This window comes from Pyrus communis, chromosome 5, assembly GCF_963583255.1.
Source record: "Pyrus communis chromosome 5, drPyrComm1.1, whole genome shotgun sequence".
Taxonomy (NCBI): domain Eukaryota; kingdom Viridiplantae; phylum Streptophyta; class Magnoliopsida; order Rosales; family Rosaceae; genus Pyrus; species Pyrus communis.
This window is the reverse complement of record NC_084807.1, coordinates 9,985,497-10,005,218: the sequence shown is the minus strand read 5'-3', so window position 1 is coordinate 10,005,218 and position 19,722 is coordinate 9,985,497. Positions and strand designations below refer to the sequence as shown.

The 19,722-nt window shown below is 38.9% G+C and overlaps 2 protein-coding genes across 2 annotated transcripts; one reads left to right on the top strand and one right to left on the bottom strand.

Annotated features, from left to right (window-relative positions):
- The first annotated feature begins 2,681 nt into the window (after positions 1–2,681).
- LOC137735427 (uncharacterized) lies at positions 2,682–6,037 on the top strand. Its single transcript, XM_068474849.1, has 3 exons — positions 2,682–4,276; positions 4,618–4,807; positions 5,691–6,037. The coding sequence occupies exons 1-3, from the start codon at positions 2,687–2,689 to the stop codon at positions 5,816–5,818; spliced, it is 1,908 nt and encodes a 635-aa protein (XP_068330950.1). The 5' UTR covers positions 2,682–2,686; the 3' UTR covers positions 5,819–6,037.
- LOC137735428 (ycf20-like protein) lies at positions 5,970–9,335 on the bottom strand. Its single transcript, XM_068474850.1, has 4 exons — positions 9,160–9,335; positions 8,284–8,490; positions 7,311–7,972; positions 5,970–7,179 (listed from the first exon to the last, which is right to left on the bottom strand). The coding sequence occupies exons 2-3, from the start codon at positions 8,481–8,483 to the stop codon at positions 7,501–7,503; spliced, it is 672 nt and encodes a 223-aa protein (XP_068330951.1). The 5' UTR covers positions 8,484–8,490; positions 9,160–9,335; the 3' UTR covers positions 5,970–7,179; positions 7,311–7,500.
- Positions 9,336–19,722: the final 10,387 nt, after the last annotated feature.

Below are 19,722 nucleotides of genomic sequence, written 5' to 3'. Positions count from 1 at the left end.
ATGGACATATAAGGCTCAAGATCGACCCTCGTGTGGCCGATGTGGGATACTACAATCCACCCCCCTTAGGGAGCCCGACGTCCTCGTCGGCACACACGAACCAACACGAGTCCGGCTCTGATACCAAATTGTCACATCCCGCCTTCCCTCGCAGTGATATTGTCCGCTTTGGCATTCTGGGCCTGGACTAGGTCGCAGACACCCAGCTACCGCACGGATTTGTTTTTGCAGGCCGCAGCCCCAAAAGGCCTCACTGAAAGGTACATGTGGGCATGGACATATAAGGCTCAAGATCGACCCTCGTGTGGCCGATGTGGGATACTACACAAAAAAATTTAACTCATGCAATAAATTATACAGAAATTTGAGAAGGGATAGGATTGTCCAAATAAAAAAAATGATAATATGATAAAATAGAAGATAAAGAAGAAAACAAAAATGATAAATACAATTTGTTAAAACTGTTTGCACGTTACACTTGCCAGACTTATAATTTAGGATGAATTTCTCTAATAATAATAATAATAAATCAATAAAAAAAATATTACAAATAATTAAAAACACCACGTTCAGAGAAGGAAGAATTGAAAGAAAAAAAAATGACGTCAGCCTGAACGCCCTACAATCTAACGAGATCGTGCTTCCCCATGATCATACTTCTCATTCACCCACGTTCTACTTTGGCAATTCAGAAATCTCACCCCCCCCCCCCCAACACCATCATTTATATGTGGGCACAGTTGCGCAGTCCGCACTGCAACCACACAATTTTAGACAAATCCTTCTACGCTGCATCTTCTACCCCTTCTCCAAGCTTGCAATCCTCTGCATCTTCTTTCTCCTCCATTTATGCCCTCGCTGCCTTCATTGCCATCTTCGCTAGGTACCCAACTCTCTAATAATAGAATGCCAAAAGTGAGTTTTGGTGTCTCAAGGCTTCACCAAAAAAAAAATAAATAAATAAAGAGGGACACAAAAGCCCTTGAAACAAAAAAATTTAACTCATGCAATAAATTATACATAAATGTGATAAAGGATAAGATTGTCCATATAAAAAATGATAATATGATAAAATATAAGATAAAGAAGAAAACAAAAATGATGAATACAATTTGTTAAAACTAATTGCATGTTACACTTGCCAAACCTATAATTCAAGATGAATCTCTCTATTAATAATAAAAAAATCAATAAAAAAATCATCACATATAACTAAAAACACCACATTCAAAGAAGGAAGAATTGAGAAAAAAAAAAAATGATTACGGCCAAAACACCATGCGACCTAACGAGATTGTGCTTCCCCATGATCGTCCTTCTCATTCACCCATGTTCTACTTTGGTAGTTCAGAAATCTCACCCCCAACACCACCATTTATATATGGAGACAGTTACGCAATCTGCACTGCAACCACACTATTCCAGACAGATCCTTCTACGCTACATCTTTTGTCCTTCCTCCAAGCTTGCAATCCTCTGCATCTTCTCTCTCCTCCACCTATGTCGTCGATGCCTTCCTTGCCATCTTCTCTGGGTACCCAACTCTCTAATAATAGAATGTCAAAAGTAAGTTTTGGTGTCTCAAGGCTTCACAAAAATAAAAAAATAAAAAAAAATAAAAGGACTCAAAAGCCCTTGAAACAACAAAATTTAACTCATGCAATAAAGTATACAGAAATTTGATAAGTGATAGGATTGTCCAAATAAATAAATAAAAATGATAATATGATAAAATAGAAGATAAAGAAAACAAAAATGATGAATACAATTTGTTACAACTGTTTGCATGTTACACTTGCCAGACCTATAATTCAGGATGAATTTCTCTATTAATAATAAAAAAATCAATAAAAAAAATCACAAATAACTAAAAACACCGGATTCAGAGAAGGAAGAATTGAAAAAAAAAAAAATGATTACGGCGAGAACGCAATGCGACTTAACGAGATTGTGCTTCCTCATGATCATCTTTCTCATTCACCCACGTTCTACTTTGGTAGTTCAGAAATCTCACACCCAACACCACTAGTTATATGTGGAGACAGTTGCACAATCCACACTGCAACCACACTAGGGCCTAGGCCTAGAAAGTTTTAGAGAGCACAATGATACTTTCTGAAGTTTCATTAACAATACCAAATGAATAAGGGATAAAAAGTGTGAGCTTGAAAACTAGTTATGAATTGGACTTGAAACAAAGAAGATCATTTTTGGGCCCACATCAAACATCCCCAACACCAAATCGACACATGAGTTATGCATACAAGTACTTAGAAAAGGGAATGGATCATCTCCGGATCCTTTCCACTTAATTCTTTTTATCAAATAATTCGGATTTTTAAAATTTAATTCAACAATTAAAGTTATTATAACTTTAGAGTGGACCCCTATTTGTAACTATTAGATCATATTTCAAGGATCCAAATTATTTGATGAGGAAGATTAGATGTAAGGGATTCGATTGAGTGAATCCTTATTTGTAACCGTTAGATCAAATTTCAAAAATCCAAATTATTTGATGAGAAGGATTAGGCGGAAGGATCCGATTTCTTTTCCTTAGAAAAAGTTGGAACCATCAAATCGATCGTGTCCATCGAATTTTCAAAGTAATGGGAGGGTCTAGAAGATAGAACAAAAAGGTTGGAACCATTTTTTACTTTCATAAAACAGAAAGAAAGAACAAAATATGCCACCACTCCCTTCCGCAAGGTTCACTTTCCCTATAAACTCTCCACTCTTCCACCTCCTTCCACCGCCCTCTCTCGTCCCCAAACTCACCACCACCACCGCCAGCAAAACCTTAATCCCCGCCATGTCCTTCTCTTCCTCTTCAGTCTCCAACCGCAAACAACCCCAAGACCCGCAAGACCAAGATCTCCATTTGCAGCAGGTCCTCAAGTACCACAACCAGACCAAGCACCACTTCACCAAATACGCCAGAGGCCCCCACGGCCTCGACTGGGCCAACCAGCCCAACCCATTCCGTCGGTACGCCCCCGCCCCTCTCCTTCCTCTCCTGCACTGCCCCACAGACAATCAAACCCCAGACACTCCTCTGTATTCCTCTCTGTTCCACTCTCTCCCTCCTCCAAAACCCATCTCCAAATCCACCATTTCTCAGTTTTTCTACGATTCTTTGGCTCTCTCAGCTTGGAAAACTGCTGGGTTTTCGACCTGGTCGCTCAGAGTCAATCCCAGCAGCGGCAATTTACACCCCACCGAGGCTTATATCATTTCTCCCCCAATAGAATCGCTCTCCGATTCAAGTTTCATAGCGCATTACGCTCCGAAGGAGCATGCTTTGGAGCTCAGAGCTGAAATCCCGTCGTGGGTTTTCTCCGGTTTCTTCCCCAAGGACTCGTTCCTCATTGGGTTGTCGTCGATTTTCTGGCGGGAGGCCTGGAAGTACGGCGAACGCGCTTTTAGGTACTGTAATCACGATGTGGGTCATGCTATTGCTGCGGTTTCGATGGCGGCAGCGGAGCTTGGCTGGGACGTGAAGCTTCTTGATGGGCTGGGTTATGAGGATTTGGAGAAGCTAATGGGGCTTGAAATGTTGCCAAGGTTTCAAATTCCCTCTCGGCCTGTTAAAGGGCGGTTTCCCGAGATGGAATTTGAGCATCCGGATTGTATTCTGGTGGTTTTTCCTAACGGGGTTGGTGAATTTGATGTGAATTATAAGAAGTTGAGTTTGGTGATATCGGAATTTTCAAAATTGGAGTGGAAGGGAAAGCCGAATTTGCTTAGTAAAGAGCACATTTGTTGGGATCTAATCTATAGAACGGCAGAGGCCGTGAAGAAAGAGTTAAGTATTGGTGATAAGTTTTTAGTTGATCCATTTCAGAGTAGTGGGATTTGTAGTGAAAGTTCATATAAGGGTTTTACAGTTAGGGAAGTGATTAGGAAGCGTAGGAGTGCAGTTGATATGGATGGAGTTACTGTGATGGATAGAAGCACATTTTATCAGATTCTTTTACATTGTCTTCCTTCGGGTTCTCGAAATGGAGGGAAGCAGAAGAGGTCTTTGGGATTGCCATTTCGGGCTCTTCCTTGGGATACGGAGGTTCATGCTGCTTTGTTTGTTCATAGGGTGGAAGGGTTGCCACAGGGTTTATATTTCTTGGTGAGGAATGAAGACCATTTTGATGAGCTCCAGAAGTCAATGAGGTCCGGATTCAAGTGGGTAAAACCAGAGGGTTGCCCGGATAATCTTCCTTTGTACGAACTTTATAGAACTGATTGCTGTGCCCTTGCTCAAAAGCTCTCATGCCATCAGGTATGTCAAATGTAAATGGTATTTTCTTGGGGTTTTAACTTGATGGTGTATAAATTCTATGGTAAGATAGATGTTGAATAATGCTGGAATATGATTCTAGAGTGACTATCGAAAGTTGTTTTATTGGGAATTCTTGAAGCATCTGATGAATCATTGTTTACTACAATCTCAAGCCGAATTCGCAAAATCTGAGTTGTTGCCCTGGCTACAAATTTGCAAAATCCCCAATTTGATCCTATACTTGAAGAATGATTTCGTTTCCTACTGAAATCAAATTTCGATTGAGGCACCTGTGTGTGTGTGCGTGTGTGTCCAACTCCTAAAATAATGCTTTTATGCAGGAAATTGCCAGTGATGGATGCTTCAGTCTTGGTATGGTAGCTTGTTTTAACCCTATGTTGCAAGATAAAAAAGTGTGGATGTATCCTCGATTGTTTTGGGAGACTGGAGTACTTGGGCAGGTGCTGTATCTTGAATCACATGCCGTTGGTATTTCTGCGACGGGAATTGGTTGCTATTTTGATGATCCTGGTACGATCTCGTCTCTAATTTTGTTTTTTTTTCTCTCAATGATTCCCCTATCCTATAGCAATAGTACATTACATGTTATATGAAATATCTGGACCTAGTTAATTGAATATCAAACTGCTTAAACCTTAAAGTGCACTCGTCAAAACTAGTTGCTTTAAGTTTTGTGATTAAAAACAAGTCTTTAAGAATGTTGAATTGATGTCAATGGTTAAGGTCGTGATTATTACTATGTATCACCACGAGTTAAACCAGAGTCAGTAGCTGAACGGGGCCCTAATATATTGAAGCATGACTGACTGGCTTCGGTAGAATGCTGTTATCTGTGTCATAATGTAAAATATATGACCACATCTATTTTTATGTATGGCAAAGCTGAGCCTCTGCGTTTGAACATCAAGTTTTGTGCCTTTCGTCTTTCTGAAATAAGGCATATTGTACTAGTGAGCATATTAGATTGGACGAGAGAGCGGAAAAAATTTAATCAGTTCACCCAGTCTATGAGATTATGATAATGTCCATGAATAAAGATTCGACAATGAATTATCACCGTAGATCAATCATGCTGTTGCTGCTCACCGCAATACTCAGGTTTGATGTATATAAAGAATTGATGTTGGCGGGCCATTAGGGTCAAGCAAATTTGGTTACACTTTGAAGGCTCTAAGCTGTTAACTACATATGAAATTGTCCAAGTATTTCTGATAATCATGTATCTAAATACATTGTTTGAAGTGTCATACAAATTTTAAACTTTGGCTTCGCGTTGTAAGTTGTGAGGGGTGCTGAACCAATTTTGAATATGTATTAGAGTAGATAATTGCAACATGCACTATGCTTGATATCTGTTGCACTAATTAAAAATTATGCTCTTGCTATGTTGCAGTGCATGAGTTGCTTGGGTTGAAAGGATCAAACTTCCAGAGTTTATACCATTTCACGGTGGGAGGTCCGGTCATCGATAGGCGGATTATGAGCCTACCGGCCTATCCAGGCCCTGACGTTGTTGCGTGATTGCAGGATATACGAGAAGCGCCTGCCAATTAGGTTTTTGTTTGGTAAACACATACTTAGGGACCTTGTATTAGTTAATAACCGCCAAGCATTGTAAATCTTTGACAAATCACGTTCAATGGCTATATCGACACAATAACAAGGAGAAAAGTAATTTACATGTATTTGTTTCACTCCTTAAACAGTTGCCATTTTATGAAAGTTGGATGAGTTGTGTAATGTTGCTTATACAAATATACCAGTTTGCATTTGCAATATCCGTTTCTCTTGCAGATTAGTCGATATTATATGCCCGTTACCTGGCGTTGCCTGCTTCCTATCCAGCTTTTGGAATTAGTAGCCCAATATTTTCAAATTTCAGCTTCCAAAGTCCAGACCCAGGACCTCTTCTGATATTGGAAAACGAAATGTCACTACACCGAGAGCTAGAGATGGTATTACGAGAAACCATTAATTTCCTCTTGCCCAAGCTCCATGTGAACTTACTTTTCTTACCAAAAAGAAAATTCAGTAAATTATTATCAAGGCGAGCTTTGAACGGGATACTCCAGCTTGCTAAGTTCCTCCAATTTTTTTACTCCTCTTCGTGATGTTGCTCATAAAACTCATCAATCTTTCCCCAGTAGAAGTCGAATGAATATCACGAAGATGCGAATTCTGAGTGCAAGCGGTGTCAAGGTGATCCCGAACATGTGACAACCAGTTTTTTTCTTTTCCAACGGCATAAGTATTCCTCCAATCGGAGAACAGGCCTGAAGTCGAGATTGTCTGGGGCCTTATCAAGCAACGAAATTGTTAGTTGCTCAACAAGTACCTTAGCTGATGAAATTCTCATCCTCCAGCCACCATTGAATGACTTAGTAGGACGGCCATAGATATCATTTGGGAAGCTCAACCCAGCAAAAATCTTTGAAGCCTGAGTTTCAGCAGCACCTGACCCCATGAGCTGCCATTGTTTCTGGTACTGGTGCATTCTTTAGAAGTTTCTTTTCTCGAGCTGACACAGAGGGTCCTTATCACGCTTAAGGACTCCTGTCCTGGGCAGCAAGGTCCTTATCACACTTTCTTAACTCTTTTGCCCGTTATGGATACATTAAAGTGGCTTACAATTTGGCCTCTGTTAGCACATACTCAACTTCTTAATCAGAGGGAGGGCGATCAATACCGTGAGTGTAGGATGAAAGTTTTGGAGCACCTTTTCCCTTCATACTCGAGGAAGATCCTTTCTTTGGTTTACTGGGTTTCTGGTCTAACATGGTATAGACTGATAATTTCTCTTTCTTTCAGTAGTATCTTCCAGTGGACTTAACCTTCATGGTTGCACTAGCCTCCTCTGTCTTCTTTCCGGGTGCAGCAGTTATCTGATAAACCGAAGAATAAAAAGAATATTATTTCAACTTCAAAATATGTGTGAAATCAATAAGCTCAAGAACATAACAAAACAATACAAAAAGCACACAGGAGAAAATAAGCGAACACATCCACAACATACCCAATAAATCATTAGCGAAAAGGCTCCTTATTTTTCTGGTAAACCCATTACTCTTTGTACCTTCTCTTTGTTCTGAAAAGCTAACAATGTTGCTCCACCACTGCAGTTCCTGACCTATGTTTACCAGTCACATTTTCTCCAACTTCGGTTGACAAACACGTCAGTAAGCAGCACTCAAACAAGCCTTGTGTTACCAGAATATTGAGAAAGCGTGTAGTTCGAAATTGAAGGGGTTACTGAATCCAAAGATGTCATTGAACTCATATTTGAATGAATCCAAGAAGAGACCCATGGAAAGCCCAGCTTTCCAATAGTTAAACATGGTTATCAGGTTCCTAGTCTTCTTTACAAAAGGAATAGACGCCTTATACATGAGTGCCCCAATCCCCTCCACAATAACCACAGCAAAAGCGGCAGATAGAATGTCCCAGTCGCCTGTTTGCCCAATAACGGTAGCATAAGCAGTAGCACAGTAGAAACCCACTAAGAAGAAGAGTAATTTCATTGGAAAACCTCTCTGTAGCTGTCGAATTTTTACACCTAACTTGGTTTGAATAGCTTGGATTGCCCTAATTAATCGTGTCGTGCCAGTAGAGCCATTTGTTGGAGATGGATCCGACCCACTGCTATCCACACTACTTCTGATAGACCATGTCATCCTCCTGTACAATTCAAAATTGAAACCCAAAAGAGGTAGAGGGAAGAATCAGTAAGATCCGAAACCGGTTTGTTGATTTTCCTATACATGTTTCAGTGCAGTCAATACTGAGGGAAGCGGTGCCATTACTTTATGCAGCTAGCTTTAACAAAATTAAGACTCTCAGTTCAAATGCCAAAATGAAGCAACTAAAGCCCGGGTTTAAAATTAATTTCTAAAATGGCACCATGTTTCAATAACTTGTCACTTGTCCTTCTATAAACATATCAAACCGAAACTCGGATACTATTACTACCAATTCGCACAGTGACATACTTGAAATTGTTGACCAGTAGAGGTTGAGGTCTGCAGAGTAAACAGCAGCGAGAACTGAGTTTTTGGCCAAAAGCATGAGAAGGTTTGTGAAGCATTGCATAAAGATCCAAAACCATAACTCCAGACTTGACACGATCGGAAGATGGAAGCTTAACATTTCCTGGATAGGTAGGTGATGCAACTGCAGCCGCCATTATCATGTACAACCTGCAAACAACAATTCCCAATTTAGTTCTGAAAAACCTGAACAAGTGCAAGTGGTCCTCTACCACAGTGGTGGAGAGGACTGTCGCCCTTGCACCACGGAGTGGATTCAAATCCCGTTGGCTTCTTAATATAACGTCTAATCTAACAAATCTATCGTTTGACAAAAGAAAAAAAAAAAAAAAAAAAAAGCCTGAACAAGTATTGTCCCAACCAAATCTTGTTGCCCAAATTCATTGACCCAACATCTAAAGTAACTTTAACAATGGCAGTTTTTCCTCCTTTTTTCAATAAACATTTCATCACTTGGAAATGAATCATCAATGACTGAAAAGCTTTTAACAACTAATTTCGGTCAGCAATTCGAAATACTTCTGGAAGATCACAACATATGAAAAGTTGCTTCTGGGTTTCGCTACTGTAATTATCAAAACTGAAACTCACAAAAAACTCACAAACAAAAACATTAATGTAAAATTGGGAAACTGGGTTTTCAAATTTCTCTCAAAAAGTTCACAACTTGTTTAGCAGATCAGAATCTGGTGCACGAAACACAAATGGGTATGCTGCCCCTAATGCGGTTGATTAAGCACCAGTTAACTCAGATTAGATTACAGAGAACTAGAAAGAACAATTAAAAATAAAGAAAAAAGAGAAGGTAGTTCTTCTTACAGTTTGAGACTTGAGTTGAACTGAGCTGGGATGCTGGATAAGCTGCCGATGGCCGTCCAAGATCAAGTCAAATGACCTTGTCCTTTTTATGGTATATGTATTTGTTTGCGATTTTTGTTTATGGTTTCTTATAGGGTTTTGTGGTAACTTTGAAGAAGCTTTAACATCATTTTCAATGGCTGGGATAAAGCTCTGAATCTCCTTAAGCCATCTTCAATAGTTAGGCTTTAAATAAGTCATGGAAAGAAAATAATAATGCGGGCCAGATTTTCCCCATGACTGAAGTCAGGGATAAGAAATTAGGCCCACCATGCATGTCCGTGCACACACTCACTTCGCGCGACAAAGCTATCAGCGATGGATGGGACCCACCAGCTACAGCTTTGACAACCACTTGTTTTGAACAAAGACGCGGGATTTAGCCATCAACTACAAAAGTAGGCTACTTCCTTCCTGCTTAAAGTGATTAAAAAGGACTAACTTCTTGATAGAACGACCCCCTTACCCCTTTGAAATTTTATTTAAAGAAAAAAAATTAGAGGGATACAAGCGGGGGGACAAAACCAAGACCCGAAAATAAAACCAAGAAAAAAAAAATAAAAAAAAAATCAATGATAACGAAAAATACGACCAATAAAAATATCACCGGCATGAGCGGTATAAGTAAAATCTGAAACTATGAACCACCAGTAATAAGCACTTCGAGCAGCACTGAAAGAAACTAAGGTATCAGCAACTTGGTTACCCTCCCGATAAATATGTGTACAAATAAAACTCATTTGACAAAGGTGCCATAAACAATTATTCCAATCAACCAAAACAAACCAAGGGATTGAAGTAGGGGCCTTGAAAAGATGATGTAGAACCAAAGAGGAATTAGTTTCAATCCAAATGTGTTTCCAATCCTGAACCCAAGCAACACGAACTACCTCAATGAAAGCACAAATTTCTACACCCAATGAACTAGCAAACTCTGTATTCAAGGCAAAAGCACCAAGCACATGTCCATCCGAATTTTGAAAAATTCCATTAAGACTGGCACGACCAATAAGATTTTGTTGTAGATTGTATAAGCCTTTGTTTAATGCCAACTGGCTAAAAAATAGGGTATGATTTTTATATGTTAAAACATAAGGCTAATTATAACAACAACAAACAAAAAAAAAAAAAAAGAGCTTAGTTTTAATATGGCAAAAAATTTTTGATTGAACGATCTAGGGTTTAGAGAGAGAGGGGGGGCGCAGCAATGTTGAGGGAGAAGAGAGAGTGATATAATTGTGAGGTGTGTTTGATTCACCCCATTGTATCTTTATTTATAGTAGTAGGATAGGTAAAAACCTTTCCCTTTAGGATTACAACATTTAATAGGTAATCTACTCCTAATAGGAATATAAGATACATTCCCATATCTACTAGGATTTACACAATCACATTCTTATTCTAAATATGATTGCAACACTCCCCATTGAGTGTGTAAATACTCAACAAACCATCGCATCAAATCTTCAGCAGATAAGGTAGAATAGTTGATGAAGTCATCGGCACAACGGGTGATCGCTAGTCTCAAATTTAAGTGAAGTATGCATTTGTAGTAAAACCTCGCCATGGTAAAACTCAAGGCATGGGGAAAACCCATAGACTAATGAGAAAAGTACAATAAAACCCCAATTGCACTTAGGTAAGGAACTTCGGGTTCCAAAATCTCTTCATCATCCTCCTTTGGACGGAAGAGATCTCGTTTAGCATCTAGAGTTCGAGCGACCATGGGTGTACTCGAAGGATTCGCTTTATCCTCATTAAAATGACGCAACACTTTTTGGGTGTAGTTCGATTGGTGTACTAGGATTCCATCCGAACAAAGCTCGATCTCCAGGCCGAGATAATATCGAGTTTTTCCAAGATCCTTTATCTCAAATTCCGATTTCAAGTGTGCAGCAATTTCCTCAAGCTCTACGGGAGTCCCAATGAGGTTCATGTCATCAACATAAACTGCAACGATTGCAAATCCGGAATGTGACTTCTTTATGAACACGCATGGGCAAAATTGGTTGTTCACATAACCCTGATTTGTCAAATATTCACTCAGACTGTTATACCACATCCGCCTAGATTGTTTCAATCCATAGAGTGACCTCCTCAACCTAATTGAGAGAGTGTTCCGTGGTCTAGAACTATTTGAACTGGTCAGTGGAAATCTTTCTAGAACTTTCATGTAAATTTCCATATCTAAATCCCTATAGAGATACGCGGTTACCACGTCCATAAGCTGCATATTCAGTTTTTCAGAAACTACCAAACTGATTAGTTAGCGGAATGTTATAACGTCCATTATGGGGGAATACGTCTCCTCGTAATCAATCCTAGGGCGCTGAAAGAAGCCTTGCGCTATGAGATGAAGCATGCTTTGTATCGCACTATTTCATTCTTTTTCATTATGCTTCCTCACGAAAACCCACTTGTAGCCAACGGGCTTCACACGTGGTGGTGTGGGAATGATAGGTCCAAACACTTTACGTTTTTGCGAGCGAATCAAGTTTGACCTGGATTGCTTGTTTCCAGTTTGATCAATCGGTTCTACGTCGGCATTTATTGACTAAACATGCTTCAATGTCACCACTACGGATGATGTCGATAGCTACTAAGTACGCGAATGCATCATCGACGATCATCTCATTTCTATTCTAAACCTCATCCAATACTACATAGTGGACCGAAATCTCGTGATTCTTGGGAGGTCAGCATGTTTCGTCTAAAGCATCACCATTATCTAGAATAACCTTATGCGTTGGAACAGATGAGTGAATGATGGTTGGATTCAACCTAGGGTCACTAGTTGGTGTCATTTTCCTCTTTTATGGTTGGATTAAACCATCTTCAACAGTTGGGCTTTAAATAAGCCATGGCAAGAAAATAACATTGTGGGTCAGATTTTCCCCACGATTCAAGTCAGGGATAAGAAATTAGGCCCACCATGCATGTCCGTACACACACTCACTTCGCGCGACAAAGCTATCAACGATGGGACCCACCAGCTACAGCTTTGACAACCACTTGTTTTGAGCCCAACGTCCCGTTTTTAGATCAAACAACTAACATGATTGGACCTTCGGTTGATCCAAAAGTTCAAATTCAATATATTTATTTATAATTACATTAAATCGAGTGGTAGCGATTAAATATGAGTAAATCTAACAGTGAAAAAAAGATTTGATTGTCTAAAATTATGTAACGTTTTAATTATAGTTTCTATTATTATGTAGGCTAAAATTATTCTTTTTATAGTTTTAAGGCACAAAAAAACTATTGGTTCAAAATAAAGCCATTATATGTGGATGTAAATAAGCAAAATGCCTCCAATAATAATAAGAATACTCTATTATCTTTTTATAGAAAATAGTTTTCTTTTGTCGTGAGAGTAAAAAATTCGAATTTAAAACATATTCTAACATATTTTTATATTCTTCAGATTTGATTATCTTTTTATAGAAAGTAGTTTTCTTTTGTCGTGAGAGTAAAAAATTCGAATTTAAAACATATTTTTATAATCTTCAGATTTGGCATAGTCTGTTGAACAGTATAAATTTTTGTCATGTACATATAAATACTTGGCCTGAGTTATGAAATTAAGGTTCTAATATAAATTAGGCTGCTCATTGTGTGGTTGAGCTAAATTTTCTTTCTTTTTAGTGTAAAAATATCAATATACGAAAAAAAATGAGCATTGGAGATAAGGGCAATTTGGGACCACTAAATATTACAATTTAGTAGTATTCTTGTTCAATAAGTTATAGGTTTGATTATCGTTAAAAACAAATTCGAACCAAATTATTATGACTATTTCATTGTGAGTTTTAATGTAGATAATATCGTCTGTATTAAAAAAAATTATATACATTGCACATGATCAGAATTAAACGAAAAAATTGTGACAATTTGACCAACGGCGATGGTTATAAAAAAAGAAATGAACACATTTTAAAATATTAAAAAAAAAACTCAAAATCAAATTGTGAGTTCAGCATTGCTAAAACCTTTTCCTTTTATTTAATAGTGTCCTATCACTGTCAAATGCATCATAGGTTCATAGGCACAAATTGAGTTTTTCGTTTCCTTCTAAACGGGTGACTCCATGCCAATAAGCTCTCCGTTTTGCAAGAGTTGGGGGGAGAAACATCTATTGTACGCAACTTTACCTTTATTATGCAAAGATATTGTTTTCACAACTTGAATCCATGACCATTCGATCACAAAGAAGTAACCTTGTCACATCTTTCTATTGTATTAAATTGAATTTTCTTTTTATTTTATTTTATCACCATTGAATTTTCATTTTTATTACAATTTAATTTTGAACAAAAATAAAATGTCATATTAACGTGTGCACATTTTTTAATTTGTTGGATGCAGTGACGGAGCCAAAAACCTAGACTGAGAAGGTCCTTTGAGCCATTTGAAAGATTGTAATATAATTAATGGGAGAAAAATAGAAATCTTGTTTTTCGTGTTGGCCTAGAAATTTGTAATCAAGCAAGAATATGACAACCCGTCCCTAGTTCTATGATTTTATAAACTTAAAAAATGTGAATTTATGAAAATGCCCTAGAGGCGAGGGTATTGACTTTCATTGACCAATGTATAGTGAGATGTGCGGAATATTTAGCGTATTCTTGAAATACTCAACGATACGAGCGCATAAGTAAAAGCCGTTTGTGAATCCGAGTTTTAACGGTATAGTTACGGACATTCGAAGTTTTATTAAATTTTAGATTAGAAATTAATTAAACTCCCACTTTGTGGGAAAGAGACCAATTGAATTATTGTTTAAGTGACCAATCAGATAAAGGACTGGTGGACCAATTAGAATTTGAGAAAAGAGGGTAGCAGCTAATTAGAAGGAGAGAAACGAGAGAGATGGGCGGAAGAGATGGAGAGAAAAGGAGGAAAAAAGAGGGGTGTTGGGCCAATGGGGAGAGAGAGAGAGAAATGAAAGGGATGAATCAGAAGGAGGAGAGAGGAAGGTGCCCAATCGGGAGGAAGAAAGAGAAGGCCAAGGAGGGAAAGAGAGAACGGGGGATTAGAGACCCCTTTCTCTTTGACCCGTTTTTCCCCCATTGAAAAAGTGACAGAAAAGCGACAAGAAAGTCACCGTGCGCGCGGGTCCGATGGGGGAAAAACGGGTCAAAGAGAAAGAGGTCTCTGATCCTCCGTTCTCTCCTTCCCTCCTTGGCCCTCTCGTTCTTCCTCCCGATTGGGCACCTTCCTCTCTCCTTCTTCTGATTCGTCCCTTTCATTTTTCTCTCCTTCCCCATTGGCCCAACCTCCCACTTTTTTCATCATTTTCTCTCCTTCTCTTCCGCCCATCTCTCTCCTAATTGGCTACTGCCCTTTTTTCTCAAATTCTAATTGGTCCACCACTCCTTTATCTGATTGGTCACTTAAACAATAATCTAATTGACCTCTTTCCCACAAAATGGGAGTTTAATTTATTTCTAATCTAAAATTTAAACAAACTACTTCGAATGTCCGTAACTATACCGTTAAGATCCAGATTCGCAAACGGTTTTTGCCTATGCGCTTGTATCGTTGAGTATTTCAAGAATACGTTAAAAGAATGTTTCGTACATCTCACTATACATTGGTCAACAAAAGTCAATACCCTCACCTCTAGGGTATTTTCGTAAATTCACATTTTAAAAATTTATAAAATCGTAGAACTAGGGACGGGCTGTCACAAAGAATGGTGGAGTTTTTGTATGAAAAACCTAGTATTGAAATGATTATATTATAAATCAAAACTTGTTTACGAGCTTTGATAAAAAAAAAGATTAACAACATAGATTCGAACAAAAATTTAAAGTCATTAACTTTTTTTTAATGATGATGAAGGATTATGAGTCAAACTACTCTTAAGGATTGGTCCTCGAACTACAAAAGTAGCCTTACTTTCTAACATGCACAAAGTGATCAGAAAGAACAAAGACTCGAGATTTAGCCATCAACTACAAAAGTAGGCTACTTCTTTCCTACTTAGAGCGATTAAAAAGGACTAACTTTCTGATAGAACGACCCCCTACCCCTTCGAAATTTTATTGAAAGAAAAAAAATTAGAGGGATACAAGCGGGGAGGGGGGGGAGACAAAACCAAGACCCGGAAATAAAACCAAGAAAAAAAATTAAAAAAAAATCAACGATAACAAAAAATACGACCAAGAAAAATATCACCGGCATGAGCGGTATAAGTAAAATTTGGAATGTGAACCACCAGTAATAAGCACTTCGAGCAGCACCGAAAGAAACTAAGGTATCAGCAACTTGGTTACCCTCTCGATAAATATGTGTAGAAATAAAACTTATTTGACAAAGACGCCATAAACAATTATTCCAATCAACCAAAACAAACCAAGGGATTGAAGTAGGGGCCTTGAAGAGATGATGTAGAACCAAAGAGGAATTAGTTTCAATCCAAATGTGTTTCCAATCCTGAACACAAGCAACACGAACTACCTCAATGAAAGCACAAATTTCTACACCCAATGAACTAGCAAACTCTGTATTCAAGGCAAAAGCACCAAGCACATGTCCATCCGAATTTTGAAAAATTCCACCAAGACCGGCACAACCAATAAGATTTTGTTGTAGATTGTATAAGCCTTTGTTTAATGCCAATTGGCTAAAAAATAGGGTATGATTTTTATATGTTAAAACATAAGGCTAATTATAACAACAACAAAAAAAAAAAAAAAAAAAAGAGCTTAGTTTTAATATGGCAAAAAATAAGGCAAAATTTTTTTGATTGAACGATCTAGGGTTTAGAGAGAGAGAGAGAGAGAGAGAGAGAGAGGGCTGGCCATATTGAGGGAGAAGAGAGAGTGATATAATTGTGAGGTGTGTTTGATTCACCCCATTGTGCCTTTATTTATAGTAGTAGGATTACAACATTTATTAGGTAATCTACTTCTAATAGGAATATAAGATACATTCTCATATTTACTAGGATTTACACAATCACATTCTTATTCTAAATATGATTACAACACTCCCCCTTGAGTGTGTAAAAACTCAACAAACCATCGCATCAAATCTTTAGTAGATAAGGTAAAATAGTTGATGAAATCATTAGCATAATGGGTGATCGCTAGTCTCAAATTTAAGTGAAGTATGCATTTGTAGTAAAACCTCACCATGGTAAAACCCAAGGCATGGGGAAAACCCATTGACTAAGGAGAAAAGTGAGAAGTATGCATAATGTCTAAAACAAACGTCAAACAGGACGAAGGTAGTGAACTCAACGGAGTGTGATCATCCCAAAATGGGTGCTTCATTAAACCCTCGTTAGGTAGCAAAAACTCCGTGGGAAAAATGCTCCTAATCGTAGGAAAAGAGTACATTAAGATCATGTGAGTATGCTTTTAGATACTCCCCTTGAGTTAGATATAACTTCTAAATAAAAGAACTACAAGCGATTCAACTAAGATAATTTACGCATACCGATTCCTTGGACGAGTTTCTGAAAAGTAGACTTGGGCAATGACTTGGTGAATAGATCGACCAGGTTTTCCTGGGAATGGATTTGCTTGACTTCAATGTTCTGATGCTGCTGTTACTGGTGTGAGTAAAAAAACTTCGATGTTGTGTGCTTGGTGTTGTCTCCCTTGATGTATCCATTATTCAGCTACTCGATACAAGCTACATTGTCTTCAAAGATCGTCGAAGGAAGGTCAACGAATGATGTAAGACCACTAGTGCCTCGAATATGTCCCATAACTTTTCTCAGCCAAAAGCACTCTCACAATGCTTTATGCAGGGCGAGAATCTCAGCATGGTTCGACGAAGTCGTAACTAGCATTTGCTTGGTAGACCTCCAAGATATAGCGGTGTCTCAAACGGTAAAGACATAGCCCATTTGAGAATGTGCCTATGTGGGTCAGACAAATATCCAGCATCTGCGTAACCAACAAAGCGAGAATCAATCCGATGACCATAGGGGACGACAACACTCGAAGATTCGCGAGTCTAGAACAAGCCTAAATCTATAGTACTTTTGAGGTAGCGAAAAATGTTTTTAACACCATTCCAGTGCTTGCCTGTAGGCGCATTGCTGTATCTTACCAAAAGATTCACAACGAATGAGATGTCATGTCTAGTGCATTGAGCCAAGTACAATAAAGCCCCAATTGCACTTAGGTAAGGAACTTTGGGTTCCAAAATCTCTTCATCATCCTCCTTTGGACGAAAGAGATCTCGTTTAGCATCTAGAGTTCGAGCGACTATAGGTGTACTTGAAGGATTCGCTTTATCCTCATTAAAATGACACAACACCTTTTGGGTGTAGTTCGATTGATGTACTAGGATTCCATCCGAACAATGCTCGATCTCCAGGCCAAGATAATATCGAGTTTTCCCAAGATCCTTTATCTCAAATTCTGATTTCAAGTGTGCAACAATTTCCTCAAGGTTTGCGGGAGTCCCAATAAAGTTCATATCATTGACATAAACTGCAATGATTGCAAATCCGAAATGTGACTTCTTTATGAACATGCATGGGCATAATTCATTATTCACATAACCCTGACTTGTCAAATATTCACTCAGACTGTTATACCACATCCGCCCAGATTGTTTCAATCTGTAGAGTGACCTCCTTAACCTAATTGAGAGAGTGTTCCGTGGTCTAGAACTATTTGAACTGGTCAATGGAAATCTTTCTAGAACTTTCATGTAAATTTCCGTATCTAGATCCCCATAGAGATAAATGGTTACCACGTCCATAAGCTGCATATTTAGTTTTTCAGAAACTACTAAACTGATTAAGTAGCGGAATGTTATAACGTCCATTATGGGGGAATACGTCTCCTCGTAATCAATCCTAGGGTGTTGAAAGAAGCCTTACGCTACGAGGTGAGGCGTGCTTTGTATCGCACTATTTCATTCTTTTTCATTACGCTTCCTCACGGAAACCCACTTGTAGCCAACGGGCTTCACACGTGGTGGTGTAGGAACGATAGGTCCAAACACTTTACGTTTTTACGAGCGAATCGAGTTTGACTTGGATTGCTTGTTTCCAGTTTGATCAATTGGTTCTACGTCAGTATTTATTGATGGAACGTGCTTCAATGTCATCGCTAAAGATGATGTCAATAGCTACTAAGTACGCGAATGCATCATCGACGATCATCTCATTCCTATTCTAAACCTCATCTAATACTACATAGTGGACCGAAATCTCGTGATTTTCGGGAGGTCAGCATGTTTCGTCTGAAGCATCACCATAATCTGGAATAACCTCATGCGTTGGAACGGATGAGTGAACGATGGTTGGATTCAAACTAGGGTCACTAGTTGGTGTCATTTTCCTCTTCCGAGGTTGTGAATCTTTTGAATCGAGGGGTCTACCACGCTTCAGGGTTGAAGCAGATGATTGGCTAGTCGCCAATGTACCTTGCCGCATGAAGGGTGTGCCCTCCCCACCTTCGGGGATAATCCGACTTTCCTAGACGGGTTGTTGACGTACACGGGGTACATCTATCCTTACAGGTATGTTTGCAGCAAGTATATGTGATCTTGTCACATTTGCTAGATCATTAAAAGCATTCGACATGCTTTTGAGCAATGCTTTGAAGATCTATAATTCGTCGCACCTTAGTTTCAGACTGGGCAGTTCGGGGATCTAAATGAGACATAGTGAGAGCATACCACGACAATTCACGGCGTTCTATGAGAACGTTAGCATGCTTATCTCCTCCTAATGACGGGAATATTGTCTCATCAAAGTGACAATCCGTAAAACGTGCAGTAAAAAGATTTCCTGTCAAGGGTTATAAGTAGCAAACAATTGATGGTGAATCATAACCGAAATAGATTCCTATTTTTCTCTGAGGACCCATTTTGGTATGTAGTGGTGGTGCTATTGGCATATAAATGGTGCACCCAAACACTTGTAAATGTGAGACGTCAAGCTCGCATCCAGTGATCAACTGTAACGGTGAATGTGGTTCGGTAGCGGTGGGCCTCAGGCGGACCAACATAGTTGCGTGCAATATTGCATAGCCCCAGGCAGATAACAACAGTTTGGTGCTTTATGAAAGCTTCTGCCAGGCCGTTTTGGGTGTGAACATGGGGTATAGGATGTTCCACATCAATTCCTACTGACATGCAATAATCGTCAAAAGTCTGTGACGTAAACTCTTCAGCGTTATCCAGTCAAATCGACTTAATCGGATAATTAGGGTGGTGAGCCCTTAGCTTAATGATTTGAGCTAGGAGTTTAGCAAATGCGGCGTTGCGTATGGACAACAAGCAAACATGTGACCATCTTGTCGATGCATCAACCAACACCATAAAGTATCTAAATGGTCCGCTTGTGGTTGGATAGGTCCACAAAAGTCCCATTGAATCCTCTGAAGAAATTAAGGTGGGTAATAATCTTTGTATAGGAGGGTTGAGTATTCAACTTCCTTAAAGAACACACTTTGCATGGCGCGAGTCCAACATAGGGATGTAACTTATGCCCGTGTGAAGATTTAAGAATATGGCGTATCATGTTACGTCCAAGATGTCCTAAAT